The 20204-nt window shown below is 40.5% G+C and overlaps 1 protein-coding gene across 3 annotated transcripts in view; it reads left to right on the top strand.

Annotated features, from left to right (window-relative positions):
• LOC139468142 (rab11 family-interacting protein 4-like) overlaps positions 1-20204 on the top strand; it is a 403346-nt gene that overhangs the window by 281051 nt on the left and 102091 nt on the right. For all 3 annotated transcript variants that reach the window (XM_071249916.1, XM_071249917.1, XM_071249919.1), the window contains 2 exons: positions 17164-17245; positions 18192-18308. In XM_071249916.1, coding sequence (XP_071106017.1) covers positions 17164-17245; positions 18192-18308 — 199 coding nt within the window. The remainder of the gene's footprint in view (positions 1-17163; positions 17246-18191; positions 18309-20204) is intronic.

Consider the following 20204-nt stretch of genomic DNA (forward strand, 5'->3'; position numbering starts at 1 on the left):
ATGAAGTTAGTGTGCAATATGCATCTCATTTATTGTTGTTGGTTGTATGCTAAAAGTAACACCGCTTGGTGGTAATATTTGATTTATATTTGGGACACCCCTGGAACACGCCAATTTCGTAGCGGCGATTTCCGGTGACTATCTTTTGACAGAGTTGGAACAAGCCAACCTTTTATGGTTTCGAACATGTTTGAGGTCGGAAATGGTTTTAGAACAGACCTGGACACCCTGGCACACGCCATTTTCCTTGCGACAATACCCTGCAAGTGGTGCCTACATTTGACGGATTTGGTTCAAGGAAACCCTTTTAGGATTCGAGCATGGACGTTTGGGCACAGTGTTACTTGGAGCCCGCCATTGCTGCTTGCAGCTTTAATTAGGGCTCCAAGCCTGAAAGGCTGTAGAGCCCTATTGTAATCGTTGTGTTTATTATTATTATTATTCCGCCGTTTTTTGTACCAGACCTGCAAAGACAACCAGTAGCCAGAATGGCTTCAAAATCGACAGCAACATCGGCATCAACGTGACGCAGCGGCCATAAAAAATCCAAGGCCATAGGCCCAATGGCTAAGGGCAGATAACTCATCAAAGTTTCAACTTCAGCAGCAATAATCTTCGAAACTAATTGTCCAATGACTTCCAGATTTGCCATGCGGCAGCGCAATCAGATGCCCATCATTTTGTACTGCAGCACCATGGTAGCTACAACGCACTGTTTGGCAGCCATATTGGATTTAACGGTTTTGGCACTTTCTTTCACCATTTTTCTCAGTACTTGTCTCTCAAAATCTGCTCAGCTCAAACTACCAGCTCCAAAGCTTCCAAACTTTCCATACTTTGTGTCCAAGTACCATACTAACAACTTCCGAGAAAACATACTGAGATATGTCTTCAATGGCCGCCATATTGACTCCTACTTCCGGCTCAAAGTTATTTTCAAACTTTTGACAGGACATCTTTACGTAGCTCTGGCACTGGAAACTTATCAGGTAAGGCACTTGAACAACCTCTGTTGTATCTTGCTTTGGTTGCTGAACAAGATCTCTTCTTACTCTTATGTCAGAAGTCATGTGATGTGGCGGCCATATTGGATTTGTGTAGCCTCTCATAAAATTACTTTTGCAAACTACGTATCTTCTACAGTTCTTCATAGAAAGTACTACAAATGACCACAATGCACCAGCATTAGACGCTGAACATTTCATCTTCTTAGGTGTTTGTCAAAAGTTGAGTCATTTGGCGGCCATATTGGCTTGAAGACAACTTCCGAGAAAACATACTTAGGTCAAAAGTCATGCGTTTTCCTGATACCTCATGTCCTGGCGATTCCAGAACACCAAACCGTTTGACTGTAGCTGAAGGGACAACGAAACTACATCGTTTTAAACATGGCACTCTTTGGCCCAGGTCCATAAACTTGCCATATAGCACAACTCGAAACACTAATATTTCGACTAATACTGGGCCAATTTCGCCCAAATTTCGTGTGTATGTAAACTGGGCCTGTTCATAGTCATGCCTAATTGTAGCCACGTCGTTTTGAAGGATGGGAAGAGAAAAATGTGAACAGAATTCATCTATAACAACAAATTTTAACCTATTGTACCTCACCATATCATCCAATAAATGTCAGACTAGTCACGCTTTAGTATTTAAATATGCAGTTCGATAATGAAATGCTTTCACAAAATTCCACGTTTTACATACAGCAAACTGTGATCCGACTGTGAAAATGTCATTTTATGGGGAAAACAGTCAGATTTTACGACACTTCAAACTTGTTCAGAGACTGAAAGAAGCGTCCTTGCTCTTGACGCTATATTCGGTAAATCTGTGGTATATGTTTGTGGATTTCATAAACAAGTACGTGGGCTTTGTGTATAAATTTCAGCGAACTGCTATTGTGTTCATCCGCTGTGGAGTGCCGAGATCAGTTGTCAGTGTACATTCTGCTGGTGAACAACGCAAGAAGAAACGGACTATAGAAATCTATTTTTGAAGCAGTGAAAGAAGCTGCAGTAATATATCGGAATAAGCCCCGTTCACAGCATTTCAATCTACTTAGAACACTGATAACGTCTTCGCAGCGGACTTCTCCAATAGGCATACTTATTTCTTGAAGTAGTACCGACACGGTGATGTTTGAGATGTAATGTTGTGCCCTGTTTCCTGGTGAACTGCAACTGTGTTCTATGGCTATGGTTTTTGGATTACAGCTTAGCTACTACTGGTCCGATTTCGACCAAATTTCGTGCGTGTTGCTTGCACATACAACATACATACTTGATAACAACATACTTGAACCTATTGTACCTCAGCAGATCATCCAATAACTGTCAGACTAGGCACTTTTTAGTATTTACTCATCCGAATCATACATTCACCAAACTGTGATCTGACATGTTTTGAAAATGTTTTTTTCGGGAGAAGGGGGACAAAGCGATTTTATGACGTTTCCAACTGGTTGATTAAAGACACTGAAAGAAGCAGCTGTAAAAATTTCAAACAAACCCTGTTCTGTGATTCTGTGTCCTATTCCCTGGTGAACTGCAACTGTGTTATTCCTATGGTTTACCGATTTCACTAGCGGCAGAGAGACATACTTCCTTATCTATAGAAAGCATGTGCGTACAACATGTCAACATGCTGATTTGGCCATGTCCGAAGGTGGTATTCTCGGCAGTGATGCAGGGTCGTGCATCGATGGTATAGCCCAATGGACAAATAAACTTCGAACATATTGTGTATAACCACCCAAACCCTGCTTCAGCCGGCACTGACAAGGTGTATTTCGTGGCAAGGGCCAGCCAGCCACTGTAACACTATAGCCAGCCTGCAGTAACGCTATATCGCGGTGATTGACCTATTTGTACCAGTCAATGCACTCAGTAAACTGCATTGTTCCCCAGGTCTTTTGTTTGCGTTTGACCCGATCGCCTTTCTCGGTTAATACAAACTGTGAACACATGATCCATAACCACCTAAATACTAATTGCTTCAATGGGCACTCAGGATAGATGATATGTATAAGAGTGTACAGTAGTGCTTATATCATTCCCGATACCGAAAGTGACTTATGTGTCAACTGGGATAATTGTCTTAAAAGTAATGACCTTGAGCCATTAAAAACTCATTTTCATTGGTTAAGTTCTCTGTATAACCAAAGTGAGATATTGTGAAATGCACTACCATGAATGTAAACAAGCATCAGCACTTATATTTGATATCGCTTGGAGCCCGCATCGTTGCTTGCAACTATATTTATTATTATTATTATTTATTATTTATTATTCCGCCGATTTTTGTACCTGCCCTAGCAAAATAACCACTGGCTCGATTCTGTTGAAATTATGTGTGTGTATGTGGACCGATGGGTACTAGTGCCCGCCAAAAAGTCAAGGCCGTAGGCCCAAAGGCCCAGGGCAGATAACTGAAAAACAAGTATTTTTTTACAATATATTTTGCCCTGCTGCTCCACAACCGTTTGTCCGTTTACTTTCAAACCTTGCATGTATCTGCTGCTTCACTTCTTTGATATTTTTTGTTCTTTGACTTTGGTCATTGATCACGTGGTTTGGCAGCCATATTGGATTCAAGGTTTTCACAGGGTTTTTTGGGCACCTGTCTTCAAATACTGAATCCACTGCATGAAATGATTACAAACTTTCTGAGAATTGTCTCCATACAGAACACAACAAATGAGCATAGCCGTTTTTCGATATCTTTTTTAGTTTTTAGGATTTTGATTTTGACAAAAAAATTCACCGAAATTTTACTTTAAAGATCATATCTTGTAAGGTTCTCCACAGAAACTATTGAAAGTTTGCATGAAGTTTTGAGACTATATGTACCTCATTTTTTTCCTGGGTTGCATACTGAAAGCATCACCGCTTGGTGGTATTACTTGATTTTAGTCAAAAATATTGAGTACAAATTGACTTGAGTACAAATACTGAAGGAAGCGCCTCATAAATCTACTATAAACCCCCATTCACTGGCTTTGCAGATACTCAAGCGTTCTCCACAGTCTTGTTCAATTATGTGTACTGCCCTTGACGACCAGAGTTAGAATTGGCCTTTTTCAATCGATGCTTGTCTTAAGAGGCAACTATGCTTGTCACAGGAGGCGACTAATTGGATCGGGTGGTCAGACTTGCTGACTTGATTCTTCATTTCTCAATTGCCAATTGCTACGGTACCTTATTTTTGACGGCGTTGTTAAAAGCAAACCATTTGCGGATTAGTATATGGGAAACTGTGGCACACGCCAATTTGGTAGCGGCAATGTCCTGCAAACGGCGACTATCTTTTGACGGAGTTGGTACAACCAAACCTTGTGCGGATTCGAACATGGTCGAAGTCAAACTTGGGTTAAGAATACACTGGGACACATGTCATGATGTCTCACAAGCGGTTTATTACATTTAACGGCATTGGTACAAGCAAACCATTTGGGGATTCGAACATGGTCGAAGTCTAACATGGGTTAAGAACACACTGGGACACGTGTGGTGATGTCTCACAAACGGTTCCTTACATTTGATGGAGTTGGTACAAGCAAACCATATGCGGATTTGAACATGATCGAAGTCAAACATGGGTTAAGAACACACTGGGACACATGTGGCGATGTCACGCAAGCGGTTCCTAACATTTGATTGCGTTGGTACAAACAAATCATTTGAGGATTTGAACATGGTCGAAGTTGGAAATTGGTTAAAACATCCTGGGACACCCAGGCACATGTCAATTTAGTAGTGGTGATGTCTCACAAGAGGTTCTTCACATTTGACGGCGTTGGTACAGGTAAACCCTTTGGGGATTCAAATATGAACGAGGTGGGAAACAGATTTAGCACTTTATCTCAGCAATGCAATAGGAACCCGGGGCCCGGATGAACGCAGAAGGCTAATCAGTTTGACTGGATCCCAACTGACAAAATAGTTACAGCCTGTTAAAGAGTCACCAAGCCGAAAGGCTGAAGAGTCCCAGTGTTAGAGTTAGCGTTTGATTTAATATTATTATTATTCCGCCGATTTTTGTACCAGAGCTAGAAAAATAACCACTGGCTCGATTTTGTTCAAATTTTGTGTGTTTATGTAGATCGTTTGGTACTAGTGCCCGCCAAAAGCCCAAAGGCCAAGGGCAGATAACTAAAAAAACAGAATTTTTTGAAAATGTATTTCACCCTATTGCTCCGCAACCGCATATCTGCTTACTTTCAAACATTTTTTGTTTTTTTACTTTGGCAGCCATATTGGATTCAAGGTTTTCACACGGTTTTTTTGGTACATGTCTTCAAGTACAAACAACTCCGAGTTCACTGCATGAAATGCTTTCAACCTTTCTGATAATTGTCTCCATACATAACACATCAAACGTTAATAGCCGATTTTGGATATCTTTTTTAGTTGCGGCAATATTGGATTTTGTTTTTGATTATTTTTTTCACCGAAATTTTACTTTAAAGATCATATCTTGTAAGGTTCTCCACAGAAAATATTGATAGTTTACATGAAGTTAGTGTGCCACATGTACCTCATTTTTTGTTCTTTGACTTTGGTCATTGGTACGTGGTTTGGGAGCCATATTGGATTCAAGATTTTCATAGTGTGTTTGGGGTACATGTCTTCAAACGCATACTACTCCGAGCCCACTGCATGAAATGCTTCCAAACTTTTTGGGAATTCTCTCCATACATAAAACATCAAACCTGAATAGCTGATTTTGGAATTCTTTTAGTTACGGCCGTATTGAATTTAGGTTTTAATCATTTTTTTTCTTCAACAAAAATTTGCTTTAAAGATCATATCTTGTAAGGTTCTCCACAGAAACCATTGCAAGTTTACATGAAGTTAGTGTGCCATATGCATCTCATTTATTATGGTTGTATTGGTTGTATGCTAAAAGTAACACCGCTTGATGGTAATATTTGATTAATATTTGGGACACCCCTGGAACACGCCAATTTCGTAGCGGCGATTTCCGGTGACTATCTCTTGACAGAGTTGGTACAAGCAAATCCTTTGGGGATTCGAACATGTTTGAGGTCGGAAATGGTTTTAGAACAGACCTGGACACCCTGGCACACGCCAATTTTCTAGCGGCGATACCCTGCAAGTGGTGCCTACATTTGACAGATTTGGTTCAAGGAAACCCTTTTAGGATTCGAACATGGACGTTTGGGCACAGTGTTACTTGGAGCCAGCCATTGCTGCTTGCAGCTTTAATTAGGGCTCCCTGCCTAAAAGGCAAGAGCCCTATTGTATTTGTTCGATTTATTATTATTAGGGCTCTATGCCTGAAAGGCAAGAGACCTATTGTAATCGTTTGATTTAATTAGGGCTCCAAGCCGAAAGGCTGTAGAGCCCTATTGTAATCGTTTGATTTATTATTATTATTATTATTATTATTTATTATTATTATTATTATTATTATTATTTATTATTCCGCCGATTTTTGTACCTGCCCTAGCAAAATAACCACTAGCTCGATTTTGTTCAAATTTTGTGCGTGTTTGTAGACCGTTGGGTACTAGTGCCCGCCAAAAAGCCAAGCCCATAGGCCCAAAGGCCAAGGGCAGATAACTGAAAAACAAGTATTTTTTGACGATATATTTTGCCCTGTTGCTCCACAACCATTTGTCCGTTTACTTTCAAACCTTGCATGTATCTGATGCTTGAGCTGCTTGACATGTTATGTTCTTTGACTTTGGTCATTGGACACGTGGTTTGGCAACCATATTGGATTCAAGGTTTTCAAAGGGTGTTTTGGGTACCTGTCTTCAAATACTATCTCCTCTGAATCCACTGCATGAAAAGCTTTCAAACTTTCTGAGAATTGTCTCCATACAGAACACAACAAATCAGCATAGCCGTTTTTCGATATCTTTTGTAGTTGCGGCCATAGTGGATTTTGATTTTGATCATTTTTTTCACCGAAATTTTACTTTTAAGATCATAGCTTGTAAGGTTCTTAACAGAAACTATTGAAAGATTGCATGAAGTTTTGAGACTATATGTAGCTCATTTTGTGCTGGGTTACATACTGAAAGCACCACTGCTTGGTGTGGTATTATTTGATTTAAGTAAAAAAATCAGACTTGAGTACAAATACTGAAGGAAGCGCCTCATAAATCTACCATACACCCCCATTCACTGGCTTTGCAGATATCCAAGCGTTCTCCACAGCCTTGTTCAATATTGTGTGTACTACCCTTGACGACCAGGATCAGAATTGGCCTTTTTCAACCAATGCTTGTCTCAAGAGGCAACTATGCTTGTCACAGGAGGCGACAAATCCGATTGGGTGGTCAGACTTGCTGGCTTGATTCTTCATTTCTCAATTGCCAATTGCTAGGGTACCTTATTTTTGACGGCGTTGTTTAAAGCAAACCATTTGCGGATTAGAATATGGTCGAGGTCGGAAATTGGTTTAGTACACTCTGGGAAACTGTGGCACACGCCAATTTGGTAATGTCCTGCAAACTGTGACTATCTTTTGACGGAGTTGGTACAAGCAAACTATATGCGGATTCGAACATGGTCGAAGTCAAATATGAGTTAAGAACACACTGGGACACATTTCGTGATGTCTCACAAGCGGTTCATTACATTTGATGGCGGTTGTACAAGCAAACCATATGTGGATTCGAACATGGTCGAAGTCAAACATGAGTTAAGAACACACTGGGACACGTATGGTGATGTCTCACAAGCGGTTTACTATATTTGATGGCGTTGGTACAAGCAAACCATATGCGGATTCGAACATGGTCGAAGTCAAACATGGGTTAAGAACACACTGGGACACATGTGGCGATGTCTTGCAAGTGGTTCCTTACATTTGATGGCGGTTGTACAAACAAACCATTTGAGGATTCGAACATGGTCGAAGTTGGAAATTGGTTAAAACATCCTGGGACACCCAGGTCAATTTAGTAGTGGTGATGTCTCACAAGAGGTTCTTTACATTTGATGGCGTTGGTACAAGCAAACCATTTGGGGATTCGAACATGGTCGAAGTCAAACATGGGTTAAGAATACACTGGGACACGTGTGGTGATGTCTCACAAGCGGTTCATCACATTTGATGGCTTTGGTACAAACAAACCATATGCGGATTCGAACATGGTCGAAGTCAAACATGGGTTAAGAACACACTGGGACACATGTTGCGATGTCTCACAAGCGGTTCATTACATTTGATGGCGTTTGTACTAACAAACCATTTCAGGATTCGAACATGGTCGAAGTTGGAAATTGGTTAAAACATCCTGGGACACCCAGGTCAATTTAGTAGTGCTGATGTCTCACAAGAGGTTCTTTACATTTGACGGCGTTGGTACAGGTAAACCCTTTGAGGATTCGAATATATGAACGAGGTGGGAAACAGATTTAGCACTTTATCTCAGCAATGCGACAGGAACCCGGGGCCCGGACGAACGCAGAACGCTAATCCGTTTGACTGGAGCCCAACTGACAAAGAAGTTACGGCCTGTTAAAGAGTCACCAACCCGAAAGGCTGAAGAGTCCCAGTGTTAGCGTTTGATTTAATATTATTATTATTCCGCTGATTTTTGTACCAGAGCTAGAAAAATAACCACTGGCTCGATTTTGTTCACATTTTGTGTGTGTATGTGGACCGTTGGGTACTAGTGCCCGCCAAAAACCCAAGGCCGTAGGCCCAAAAGCCAAGGGCAGATAACTAAAAGAACAGAATATTTTGAAGATGTATTTCGCCCTATTGCTCCACAACCGCTTATCCGATTACTTTGAAACCTTGCATGTATCTGATGCTTGAGCTGCTTGACATTTTTTGTTCTTTGACTTTGGTCATTGGTATCGTGGTTTGGCAGCCATTATGGATTCAAGGTTTCCATAGTGTTTTTTGGGTACCTGTCTTTAAACGCAAACAACTCCGAGTCCACTGCATGAAATGCTTTCAAACTTTTTGATAATTGTCTCCATACATAACACATCAAACTTTAATAGCCGATTTTGGAATTCTTTTTTAGTTACGGCCGTATTGAATTTTGATTTTGATCATTTTTTTTCATTGAAATTTTACTATAAATATCACATCTTGTAAGGTTCTCCACAGAAACTATTGATTGTTTTACATGAAGTAAGTGTGCTATATGTACCTCATTTTTTGTTCTTTGACTTTGGTCATTGGTCACATGGTTTGGCAGCCATTTTGGATTCAAGGTTTCCGCAGTGTTTATTGGGTACCTGTCTTTAAACGCAAACAACTCCGAGTCCACAGCATGAAATGCTTTCAAACTTTTTGATAATTGTCTCCATACATAACACATCAAACTTTAATAGCCGATTTTGGAATTCTTTTTTAGTTACGGAAGTATTGAATTTTGATTTTGATCATTTTTTTCAACGAAATTTTGTAAGGTTCTCCACAGAAACTATTGCAAGTTTACATGAAGTTAGTGTGCAATATGCATCTCATTTATTGTTGTTGGTTGTATGCTAAAGGTAACACCGCTTGGTGGTAATATTTGATTTATATTTGGGACACCCCTGGAACACACCAATTTCGTAGCGGCGATTTTCGGTGACTATCTTTTGACAGAGTTGGAACAAGCCAACCTTTTATGGATTCGAACATGTTCGAGGTCGGAAATGGTTTTAGAACAGACCTGGACACCCTGGCACACGCCATTTTCCTTGCAACAATACCCTGCAAGTGGTGCCTACATTTGACGGATTTGGTTCAAGGAAACCGTTTGAGGATTCGAACAGGGACGTTTGGGCACAGTGTTACTTGGAGCCCGCCATTGCTGCTTGCAGCTTTAATTTTATTTTTATTATTATTATTATTATTATTATTATTATTATTATTATTATTATTATTATTCTTTATTATTATTATTCCGGCGCTTTTTGTTCCAATCATAACTCAAGAACTACAGCTCAGAATCTTTTCAAAATTGGCACCAAGATTCCCAATGTCCTGAAGCAGATACCACAAAAATCCCAAGGCCGTAGGCCTAAAGACCAAGGGCAGATAACCAAAAAACAAGATTTTTTAAAACATTTATGTTGGCCTATTGCTCCCAAACCGCTTGTCGGATTACTTTCAAAATTGGCATGTGTCTGCTGCTTTAGGTGCCTGCCATTTTTTGTTCTTTGACTTTGGCCATTGGTCACATGGTTTGGCAGCCATATTGAATTCAAGGTTTTCACAGTGTTTTGGGGGTACATGTCTTCAAAAGCATTGAACTCTGAATCCGCTTAATGAAATGCTTCCAAACTTTCTGAGAATTGTCTCCATACACAACAAATCAATATTTTAATAGCTGTCATTGGCCATCTTTGATAGTTGCGGCCAAATTTGATTTTGATTTTCATCACCGAAATTTTACTTTAAAGATCATATCTTGTAAGGTTCTTTAAAGAAACTATTGAAAGTTTGCATGAAGTTAGTTTCACATATGTACTTCATTTTGTGTTCTTGGTTGCATGCTAAAAGTAACACTGCTTGGTGGTAATATGTGATTATTTATTTCAAAAATACTAAGAATGAAGCCTCGTAAAATCTAGGTAGGATTATTTCCCTTTTACTGTAGACTACTCTTGAAGATGAGGGTTAGAATTGGTCTTCCGCAGCCCATGCTTGTCTTGATAGGCGATTATCAGGATTGGGTGGTCAGGCTCCCTGACTTGCTAATCAATTTCCCAATTGAGAAATGCTTTCTTTTGACGGCTGGGCCACCCGTGCCCCCCGACACCCCCAGATCAGGCCAATTTCTTGCGGCCATGTCCAACCTGCCTGCAGTTACTATGTTTTACGACGTTGGTACAAACAAACCATTTGAGGATTCGAACATGGTCTAGGTCTGGAATGGATTTAGAACACTCTGATTCACTCTGGCACGCTCAATTTCGGAGCGGTGACGTCCTGCAAACGGTGACTGTCTTTTGACTGAGTTCGTACAAGCAAACCCTTTGTGGATTCGAACATGAGGATTCGAGGTCGTAGATAGGTTTAGAACAGCCTTTGACACCCGGCACATGCGAATGTCATAGCGGCAATGTCCGCAACCGCTGCCTACATTTGACGGAGTTGGTACAAGCAAACCGTATAAGGATTCAAACATGGTCGAGGTCGGAAATGAGTTAAGTAGCCCTCTGACACTCCGGCACACGCCAATTTCGTAGCGGCAATGTTCTGCAAGCGGTGTCTGTCTTTTGACGGCGTTGGTACAAGCAAACCATTTGAGGATTCGAACATGGTCGATGTAGGAAATTGGTTAAAACACTATGGGACACCCAGGCACATGTCAATTTCGTTGTGGTGATGTCTCACAAGCGGTTCCTTACATTTGACGGCGTTGTTACAAGCAAACCATTTGAGGATTCGAACATGGTCAAAGTCAAACGTGAGTTAAAAACTTCACTGGGACACATGTGGTGATGTGTCTGAAATGGGTGTAGAACATCCCGGAACGTTCTGGGACACGTCAATGTCGAAGAGGCTATGTCTTGCAAGCGTTTCCTTACTTTGGACAGCATCGGTACAACCAAACCAATAGGAGATTCGAACGTGGACGAGGTCGGAAACAGGTTCAGCACTTTATCTAAGCAATGTGACAGAAACCCGGGGCCCTGGTGAAGTCAGAACACTAATCCGTTTGACTGTAGCTCAATGGACAAGGGAGCTACGCTCCCGGACTATTTGACCCCCTGCCACCCGGCCTGCCACCCGGCCTGCCACCCGGCCTGTCACCCTGCCTGTCACCCTGCCTGTCACCCTGCCACAAGCTGCCGTACAACAGACCTCTGAATAGCAGACCTTTAAACACTTGTAACTCGGAAACTACTGGTCCGATTTTGACCAAATTTTGTTTGTGTATGTAGAGTGTGATCGTAGAGGCGATGTCTTGCAAGTGTTTCCTTACTTTGGACGGCATCGGTACAACCAAACCAATTGGGGATTCGAACTTGGACGAGGCCGGAAACAGATTCAGCACTTTATCTAAGCAATGCGATAGAAACCCGGGGTCCTGGCGAAGTCAGAACACTAATTCGTTTGACTGTAGCTCAATGGACAAGGGAGCTATGCTTCCGGACTATTTGACCCCCTGCCACCCTGCCTGTCGCCCTGCCCCAAGCTGCCGTACAGCAGACCTCGGAATAGCAGACCTTCAAACACTTGTAATTCGGAAACTACTGGTCCGATTTCGACCAAATTTTGTGTGTGTATGTAGAGTGGGATCGTCTAGATAATTGTTGTAATCATATTGTCCTATTGTAATCTTTCGATTTATTATTAGGGCTCTATGCCCTGGCACACCCTTGTACACGACAATTACGTAGCGGCGTCTTTATTTGACGGCACTGGTATAAAGAATCCATTTGAGGATTCGAATATGAGCAAGGACTGGAATGGGTAGAGAACAACCAAGAAAGCTCTGGCTCCCGCCAATTTTGTCAAAACGGACATATGAGGTGAGGTGAAATGGGGTTTAACGTCGCGTCCAAGATTATTGCACTTATATAGCGACGTGCATGTACGTGTGTGGGGCTGCTTGTACTAGTCCGGACTGATGCCGATATATAGTGCTAGCTCACTGAGATACCATGCCGCAGTTTAACATGAATACCCCACTCAGACACAGTATACTGACTCCGAGCCGACCAGTCCTTGTTTTAGCCCCTTAATGCCGAGCGCCAGACAGGGTAACAACAAGTACCATCTTTTAACGTCTTTTGGTATGACGCGGTCGAGGATCGAACTCCGGACCTTCCGCTCTCCGGGCGAGGCTCTACCACTAGACCACGGAGGCGGTCTAATGACATATGAAGTAATAGATTACACTATAGCATATTCATCTGCAATGCATTTATAAAGTGGATTCAAACTGACTGGAACTAAATGATTTATTGGTATGAGGGGCGGTCGGGTAGCCTTGTGGTTAAAGCGTTGGCTCGTCACGCCGAAGACCCGGGTTCGATTCCCGACATGGGTACCAATGTGTGAAGCCCATTTCTTGTGTCCCCTGCCATCATATTGCTGGAATATTGCTAAAAGCGGCCTAAAACCATACTTACTCACTCACTATTGGCGTGAGATGTATTTTACCCGTTGCTCTGAAACCGCTACTCCGATTACTTTCACATTCTACATGTGCCTGCAGCTTTAGTTGCTTGACATCTTTTGTTCTTTAACTTTGGCCATTGGCCACGTGGTTTGGCAGCCATTTTGGATTCAGGGTTTTCACTGTGTGTTTTGGGTACACAGGTCTTCAAAAGCATACGACACTGAATCTGCTACCAAACTTTCTGAGATTTGTCTCCGTACATAACACATCAAACAGTGATATATTTGATGGGATAGTTATTAGTTGCGGCCATATTTGATTTTGATTTTCATATCCCCCGGCGTACCATCAACTCATCCAAGGCCCCAATCAGCCATAATCCCGTTGTTAATATTACTGGCTTCATCCTTTGTTTCTGTCACTGACTTCACCAACGATTGTCATCACTACCCTTGTGTGTACATAACAGGCTTCTCTACTCCAGTATAACAACATTTACTCTACTGCATAAACATTGCCTCCTACTTGTATAGATACTTGTCAACCACTCTGTATATCACTTGCTTGATAACGGTGATAGAACCTACACCGAAACGTCACTCTTAATTGTATTAAAGAAGTTGTTCATCCATAAATTCTTATCCTTACTTAGTACTCCAACTTCTAAATGCCTATCAAAGAAGAAGTCCGTGAAATATCAAATTATTAATTACATTATACACATACTGTTATGCACTGTATTATAAAGTGGATTCAAGTAGGCTGAAACCGAATGACTCAGTGCTTCTAGAAATCAAAGAGCCCGCATCGCTGCCCGCAGCTATATTTACTGTTAAATTTACCGAAACTGTTGTGCTGCTGTTTTGACATAAATATATACACAATAAAACAAATTGTTCACAAATGTAATGAATGTGTCACTTCTACACATGACCATGTGCTTTGCTATTTTTTGCTCAACCCTAAATAAGCTGTAATTGTTGCAGATGCTCAAACACGACCGATTTGATTTTTTATGATAAAACTACAGAAAATCTGTTGACTTATATTTAGATATGGAGCCATTTGTGGTATCCAAAGTAAATCATTCAAGTTGATACGAAATTTGAGGGCCTTTGATGATCCTGTTCAGGTATGGTTTTCAAAAAGCTTCTCTTGGCACTCAGTTATCTTACCAGTCACTGTTTGTAACTGAAACACCACCACCTTGCAGGCTTTATTGTCAGGGTAGGGCTTTCAATGAACAGCCGATTCAAGGACCTGCATGGGTGTGTTTATTATCCCCCGGCACGAAGTGGAAGGGGGATATAGGAATGGGTGCTGTCCGTCACATTTCGTTTCCGGAGCAGATCTTGAAAACCGTACCCTATTTCTTCACCAAACTTGGCACATAGATAGATCTAGTGGTGAACTGGTGCCTTTTGATAGTTTGGGATTTTTAAAAAAGTTATTTTTTGAGTTTCAATGGCAACGACTTTGTTTTAGACTGAAAATGGCCGTAGTCCTCGTTTCCGGAGCAGATCTTGAAAACCGTATCATATTTCTTCGTCATACTTGGCACATAGATAGATCTAGTGGTGAACTGGTGCCTTTTGTTAGTTTTGGGATTTTTAAAAACAATATTTTTCGAGTTTCCATGGCAATGAATTTGATTTAGACTGAAAATGGCGGTAGTCCTCGTTTCCGGAGCAGATCTTGAAAACCGTACCATATTTCTTCACCAAACTTGGCACATAGATAGATCTAGTGGTGAACTGGTGCCTTTTGTTAGTTTTGGGATTTTTAAAAACAATAATTTTTGAGTTTCCATGGCAATGGCTTTGATTTAGACTGAAAATGGCGGTAGTCCTCATTTCCGGAGCAGATCTTGAAAACCGTACCATATTTCTTAACCATACTTGGCACATAGATAGGTCTAGAGGTGAACTGGTGGTGCCTTTTGATAGTTTGGAGGTTTTTTAAAAAAAAAATTTCGCGTTTCCATGGTTACGACTTTGATTTAGACTGAAAATGGCGGTAGTCCTCGTTTCCGGAGCAGATCTTGAAAACCGTATCATATTTCTTCACCAAACTTGGCACATAGATAGGTCTAGTGGTGAACTGGTGCCTTTTGATAGTTTGGGATTTTTAAAAACAATAATTTTTGAGTTTCCATGGCAATGGCTTTGATTTAGACTGAAAATGGCGGTAGTCCTCATTTCCGGAGCAGATCTTGAAAACCGTACCATATTTCTTCACCATACTTGGCACATAGATAGGTCTAGTGGTGAACTGGTGGTGCCTTTTGATAGTTTGGAATTTTTTTTAAAATTTTTTTTTCGAGTTTCCATGGTTACGACTTTGATTTAGACTGAAAATGGCGGTAGTCCTCGTTTCCGGAGCAGATCTTGAAAACCGTACTATATTTCTTCGGCACATTTGGCACATAGAAAGGTCTAGTGGTGAACTGGTGCCTTTTGATAGTTTGGGATTTTTAAAAACAATAATTTTTGAGTTTCCATGGCAATGGCTTTGATTTAGACTGAAAATGGTGGTAATCCTCGTTTCCAGAGCAGATCTTGAAAACCGTACCATTTTTCTTCACCATATTTTGCACATTGATAGGTCTAGTGGTGAACTGGTGCCTTTGGATAGTTTTGGATTTTGTTTAAAAGTTATTTTTCGAGTTTCCATGGCAACGACTTTGATTTAGACTGAAAATGGAGGTAGTCCTCGTTTCCGGAGCTGATCTTGAAAACCGTACTATATTTCTTCGGCATACTTGGCACATAGAAAGGTCTAGTGGTGAACTGGTGCCTTTTGATAGTTTGGGATTTTTAAAAACAAAAATTTTTGAGTTTCCATGGCAATGGCTTTGATTTAGACTGAAAATGGTGGTAGTCCTCGTTTCCGGAGCAGATCTTGAAAACCGTACCATTTTTCTTCATCATATTTTGCACATTGATAGGTCTAGTGGTGAACTGGTGCCTTTTGATAGTTTGGGATTTTTAAAAACAAAAATTTTTGAGTTTCCATGGCAATGGCTTTGATTTAGACTGAAAATGGTGGTAGTCCTCGTTTCCGGAGCAGATCTTGAAAACCGTACCATTTTTCTTCATCATATTTTGCACATTGATAGGTCTAGTGATGAACTGGTGCCTTTGGATAGTTTAGCAGATCTTGAAAAACGTAGTATATTTCTTTACAAAAAGGCCCAGTGAACATAGTTCACAGGAGCTAATGCATTGCACACATCCGACATGTCATATTGGCGGGGGATGTGAGTATTGCATGCTTGTTCTGGTTTGGGGAGGGTCCCACAGACTCCGAGATCCATATGGTCATCTTTCGAGGTCTAATGTTTCCATGTTCACTCCCCATGCATCCTGGGAACCTGGCATTGTTGTAAACCAAGTTGACATCATGTAGTCGTTGAAGGATCTGATCTTTTTGGAGTCAGGGCCTTCCTCCATCACTGCGATCCAGGTGTCTTGACCTTGGTAAGTGACAAGTAGGAGATCTTCACATTTGCAAAAAAAGCTGTGGTGGCTGGATCAGGCACTGTGGATAACTCATCTTCATATAGCTATTGGATGGGTGTTACATCTGCATGCACATAATGTGCCACCTCTTCCGAAGGCAAGCATGTCCGCTCACCTATATCAAAGCCTAGTTTCTACTCTTGCAACGTCAAGTCCACCCCACATAGATCACGAGTTATGCCCCTTGTTATGAAAGCGATAACCAATCAGATCTCTGTTCTTATCTTGTACAGCTTATCAAAGATGGCAACTACCATATGCGACGACCTGGTCGATCAGATAACGAAAACATTCGCAATTTCATCCTGGACACACAAAAAATAGGCTTTCGCTGTGGAGTTTATAATATGAAAAAGACATATTCGTGTCAACAAAGACAAGCAGTGGTAAATCACTTTCATACGAAGGTGTACCAGTTGTGGATGTTGATTTTGTGAAATGTTCTGTGATTGGACTATCGATATGTGTGATACTTAGCAAATGTAGAGTAGTGTAAGTCGTCTGATGCTATTCTTTTCTTTACTGTCTGAATTATATCAAGTGTGCATTCTTTGATTATAACTTCTATGCTTATAAACATAGGCTACAGAAGTTGGAGCATGATAATGAGAAGTTGACACAGGAGCGACTTCAACTGCGTACCGAAATTCACCAAGTAAGAACTGTGAGTAACCATTTTGAGGATTAATGCAATTATCATGTTCTCAGCACGATTACTTAGATTGGTTTCCTTATTAAAATGTTAACCCTTAGTATTGAATTTTTAATCACTTTTCTGCATAGATGCTCATATATCTGGGACTGGATTTCAGGTGACAGCAAGTATCTGTTTGTACATGTCATGTAGGCACACGTCAGGAGGGTCATTCCAAATCTGTCAATATCAGCAAAGACATTGTCATGATTGATTCAGATTTAACCAAAGTCTAAGTTTTCTCATTCCTTATGTAAACAGGACACATTATTTATCTAGCTAACTTAAAGATCAATCTGCAAATACCCAGTTATCTGCATTTAGCATATGTTTTCCCAAACCTGAAGTGATGCCATTAAACCAGAAGTGCTTATAACTTTGTTCCTAAGGTGGTTAGCAGCAAAAACTTGACTCAATTAATTAAGCTAAATTGGGTATGTATGGGGTTTCTTTAAACCAGAAAGTCATCTGTCACCTGATTTGGTAAAGTCAAAAAGGTTCATGATGCATGCATGTTTCCGGTCGGAAAGTTAAGCTGTTCAGGAAAAGATGAGGATGGGAATGGTCCATATTTACATGTAATGCAAACACTGTTCTAGTTTTAATTAGTTTATGATTGCACAAACATGAAAACATCTAACCATGAAAGTTTTTTGTATTCCACCAAATGTGATTACAATATGTTTTTAATGCAACACCTGTACAAAGATATTCAGATAACTTTCTAAATAACAGAAATGGTCTTCTTTCTTTCCTTTTTTGGTTCCCTATCAACACCCAAAATGTGTAAACCAGGAAATTAACAAAACAAGATAATTAATGATGAACCATCTTCAGTATGCTGTCTCCTAGCCTTGCACTTGAACATGTATGTGGCAGTGGAAGTTAACATGTTGTATGTTGTATTTTCTTGCAGGAGAAGCTGGACCTGCAGGATGCATATGACACCCTGTCTGATGAGCAGCAGAAATTACAGACAGAATTACACAAACTTACTCAGCAGACGGAACATGAGAGGCAGACAACAGGACAGGTGAAATGATTTTTTTATTTTCTTTCTCAAAATGAATTCATTATTAGGCCAATTTCTTTTGTTGTATTACAGATCTGCTGAACTGAATTTTTCCTGATTACAAATGGAAGAAAGAAGAAAAGATTATTATTATTGCACACAATACAATGAATAGCATTTGTACCCATTATACTCATGAGCACACACAAAAATACTGTAACATATTCAAGATTTATATTCATGCATGAAATTTTATAAAACTTGGCCACGGTGGCTGGTGCTGGGTTTCTGTCCTGCACTCTCCCCTCTAGAACATCCCACAGATACTCTTTTGGATACATGTCAGGAAACTTAGCGAGTAGTATAGGTAATGATGGTTCTGGCTCACTTCCACTGGAGCGGGATTCATATACTTATACCACCACTACAGGAGGAATTTTTTATGCCAAAATGACTATGCGATTCAATGATAGTCATGAGATTAAGTTAAATTGACCACCACCTGGAGTCTATGATATAAATTTTTATAGGTAATGATGGTTCTGGACCACTTCCACTGGAGCAGGATTCATATACCTATACTGCTACTACAGAGGGAATTTTTTATGTGTAAATGATTATGCGATTCAACGATAGTCATTAGTTGTATTAAACGAAACATCAATATTAATTAATAATGAATAAAATTTACTATAGCCCACGAGGATATTGGAAAGGTGTAGGAGCAATAAAAAAATTAGCCACCGCGGCTAAGGTATCTAAAGATGTGGCCAAGGATTGGTTAAAGAAACAAGCGTTGTGGCAAATATATTTACCGGCACCGCGTTATATACCGAGGAAGAAGTTTGATATTTCTACGACGAATGAAGTTCATCAGGCTGACCTCTTGTTTCTTCCTCACGATAAGGTAAAACGCAAAACGTATAAATACGCTTTAACAGTAGTGGATGTGGCTAGTCGATACAAAGAGGCTGAGCCATTAACCTCGAAAGAATCAACAGAAGTAGCTAATGCACTGAGTCGCATATATAAACGCGGACCACTAAAATGGCCTAAGCTATTTCAAGTAGATCCCGGTCGCGAGTTTATGGGATCGGTAACTAAACTCTTAACGAAGCACAACGTCAAAATCGTCCATGGTGAAAGAGAGGCCCACCGCAGTCAAGCTATCGTCGAAAGATTTAACAGGACATTAGCGGAACGTTTGTTTGGCTATCAGTATGGGATCGAAATGAAATCCGAGAGATTGAGATCAACCGAATGGGTGACACGATTATCAGCCGTTGTATCAGCGCTGAATAATGAAGTGACGAGATTAATAGGGAAGAAACCATCCGATGCGATTAAAATGAAATCCGTGACTTCCGAATCTTCAGCACCGAGGAGAGGCAAAGAACAAAAACTTTCGGATAGAGTAAGGGTAAGATATTTATACCAGTCTGGTGAACTCGAAGGAGGCCTACGTCGCGCAACCGATCCCATATGGTCCCTTAAGACGTATAACATTAGTCGATTGGTTACGAAAGAAGGAGAGCCTATTCTTTATTATCTTCAAGATGGACCGGGTAGGGCATTTGTACGAGAAGAATTGTTCATAGTTCCCGACGGTACGGTATTACCACCATAACCATAAGCATAGGTAGTTACACCATCATTATCAATCCATCTCTTTGTATCTAAGGGGGATAATGATGTCTTGTTCATTCTTAATCCATATATCCTATGATCGTAACTTCTTAAAGAGTTCATCTCGTGTTTGAACGTTCTACCATTGAATAATGATTCTTTATACTGTTCGTGTTTGATATGCTTTTTTACAACATATTTCTTAACACCCTTGGCTTTTCTTATCTCTCCATTATCGGACTTTTTTATAGAATACATCTTAGGTCTTAATCCCACATACTCCGCTATAGG

Source organism: Haliotis cracherodii, unplaced genomic scaffold (genome assembly GCF_022045235.1).
Source record: "Haliotis cracherodii isolate W230 unplaced genomic scaffold, xgHalCrac1.p SCAF_2, whole genome shotgun sequence".
Classification (NCBI taxonomy): Eukaryota; Metazoa; Mollusca; class Gastropoda; order Lepetellida; family Haliotidae; genus Haliotis; species Haliotis cracherodii.